The 2,008-nt window shown below is 61.0% G+C and overlaps 1 protein-coding gene across 1 annotated transcript in view; it reads right to left on the bottom strand.

The window, feature by feature from the left end:
* Window positions 1–2,008, bottom strand: part of PITPNM1 (phosphatidylinositol transfer protein, membrane-associated 1) — a 16,254-nt gene that overhangs the window by 8,471 nt on the left and 5,775 nt on the right. Inside the window, exon 4 of the mRNA XM_009892456.1 lies at window positions 4–116. Coding sequence (XP_009890758.1) covers window positions 4–116 — 113 coding nt within the window. The remainder of the gene's footprint in view (window positions 1–3; window positions 117–2,008) is intronic.

Here is a 2,008-nt window from a genome sequence, read left to right on the forward strand (position 1 = left end):
CAGCCAGTCGTCCCCCAGAGGGCCCCGGCCCGTCTTGGCTGAGTGGTAGAGCTTGGGGTCCTCCTCAGGCTTGTATTCCCCAGGCGAGATGGCGTCACGCACGATGTCGATGGTGTCTGTGGGGAGAGCAGCACTCATCACCCCATGGTGCTCAGCAAGGGGACGCGGGCAGGTGGGAGAAAAGCAGGGAAGAATGCGCAAAAATCAGAGGGGGCACCCAACAAATTATTTCCTCAAGCCACAAACCCAACAGCCAGTAGCAAGCACTCTCTAACAAACCCAACAGCCAGTAGCAAACACTCTCTATCCTGCAGTTATAACATCAAAGGCACCCCTGGGTGCACCCAAACACATCCCATCCCTGCACGGGGGCCTGAGCCAGCACCCCACAGAGTGGCGCAGCGTGGCAGCGAGAGGCGCCGGGGGCAGTGGGGGGAGGCGCGGAGGCGGCGAGGCGTGCGAGGAGCCGGGGCTGACACACATACGCGCATTAGCCAGGAGATTTGGCAGCTGGGAGAGCGGCCCCAGCGACCCCGAGGGACGTGGGGGTTGGTGCCGAGGACAGCCGGCTCGAGAAGCTCGGCGCAGTGGTGAGCCTCGCCAGCTGCCTCCCGCCCCAGACCCCAGGGTCCCCCAATAACAGGGTACAGAGGACAGCAAAACCGCCACACGACCCAGGAAGAGCCCCCGTCGAGCCGGGGGGTGCGATGGCAGCATCCCCCTCTCCCCAAACAGGGGTAGCCTCCCCAAAATTGGAGGGGGGCTCTCAGATGGCACCCAGGATCTAACATGATCTAACAGACCCTGTGGGGGCTGTTCAGGCCCAACCCTGCACAAAGTCTCCTGCAGTCTGGCTGCTCCAGTCCAGCTCCCTCCAGCCCAGTCTTGGGGGGCCCTGTGGGGGTCCCAGTGCATCCCAGTGGCCCCCAGGACCTTTCTACAGAGCTGTCTCCAGTCAGTCCCCCCAGCCTGTGCCAGACCTCCCATTTATATGCCCCCGTTGATGCCCCTGAGGTGCTCACTGGCCTGTTCCTCCAGCTCGGGCAAAAAAAAAAAAATGGGGAAAAAAGGACTTTTAAGACTGAGAAAGCAAGGGAGAGTTGCAGGGCAGGTACTCTGAAGCAGGGCTTTTCCCATGCTGGGTAGCTGAAATGGAAAGGGCTGCAACCCCTCCAAACCTCCCCAACTTGCAAAACACACCATGGGGTGGCAAAGCAACACCTGCTGCATCCAAATCATGCGGCAAACACAAGCACTTAAATTAAAGCCCCATGGGCTGGCCGAGCAGCTCGGATGGCGGCACACCATGAGGAGCCGGGACAGGAGCTGCCAGCCCCAAACAGCTGCCAGCAGCATCACTGGTGTGACGACCAGTGGGTCGGTCTGCTTTTACCGCTGCGAGAAAACTGGCGAGGCGGCAGTTATCCCTGCGGTTCACCCCGACAGTGCAGACCGCGTTACTCTGCTGCCCTTTGAAACGTGAGATCGGGTTTAAATCTGGAAGTGCTATGGGACACCAAGGTGAGAGCGAGAGCTGGCAAAGAAGATCCCAGCGGGGTCGATGTCAGGGCCAGTCCCGCGCTGGCCCCGCTTCTCATGGGAGGCAACAGCCACCCGAAACGCAGCGTGCCCTGTGGAAATCCCATGGGACACGCACCAGGGGGAAAATCAGGCAGGGCAGCAGGCAGCGGGCACAGGGCTGTGCTCTCCCTGCTGTCCTCTCGGCCCCAGTCACTGCCCGGCGGTGACAGGGGCAAAATTCGTCTCCCCTGGCCCAAGCCACCAGCATCCGGGCCGGACATCCCTGGTGCCGCAAGAGCCAATGAGAGAAATAGGTCAGATGAATCATTTCCTCCGAGTGCCTATTTTAGGCCTCCATTTTAAGAGACAGCGCGTCACGCTCTGCACTCCGGTGCCTAAAACGACCAGATCGACACCGCTGGGAAAGGGAGGCTGCAGCAACTGGAGCCAAACCCACCGGCCAGGGAGGAATCCCACCCTGGGCTCC

This window comes from Charadrius vociferus, unplaced genomic scaffold (assembly GCF_000708025.1).
Source record: "Charadrius vociferus isolate BGI_N301 unplaced genomic scaffold, ASM70802v2 scaffold1039, whole genome shotgun sequence".
NCBI lineage: Eukaryota > Metazoa > Chordata > Aves > Charadriiformes > Charadriidae > Charadrius > Charadrius vociferus.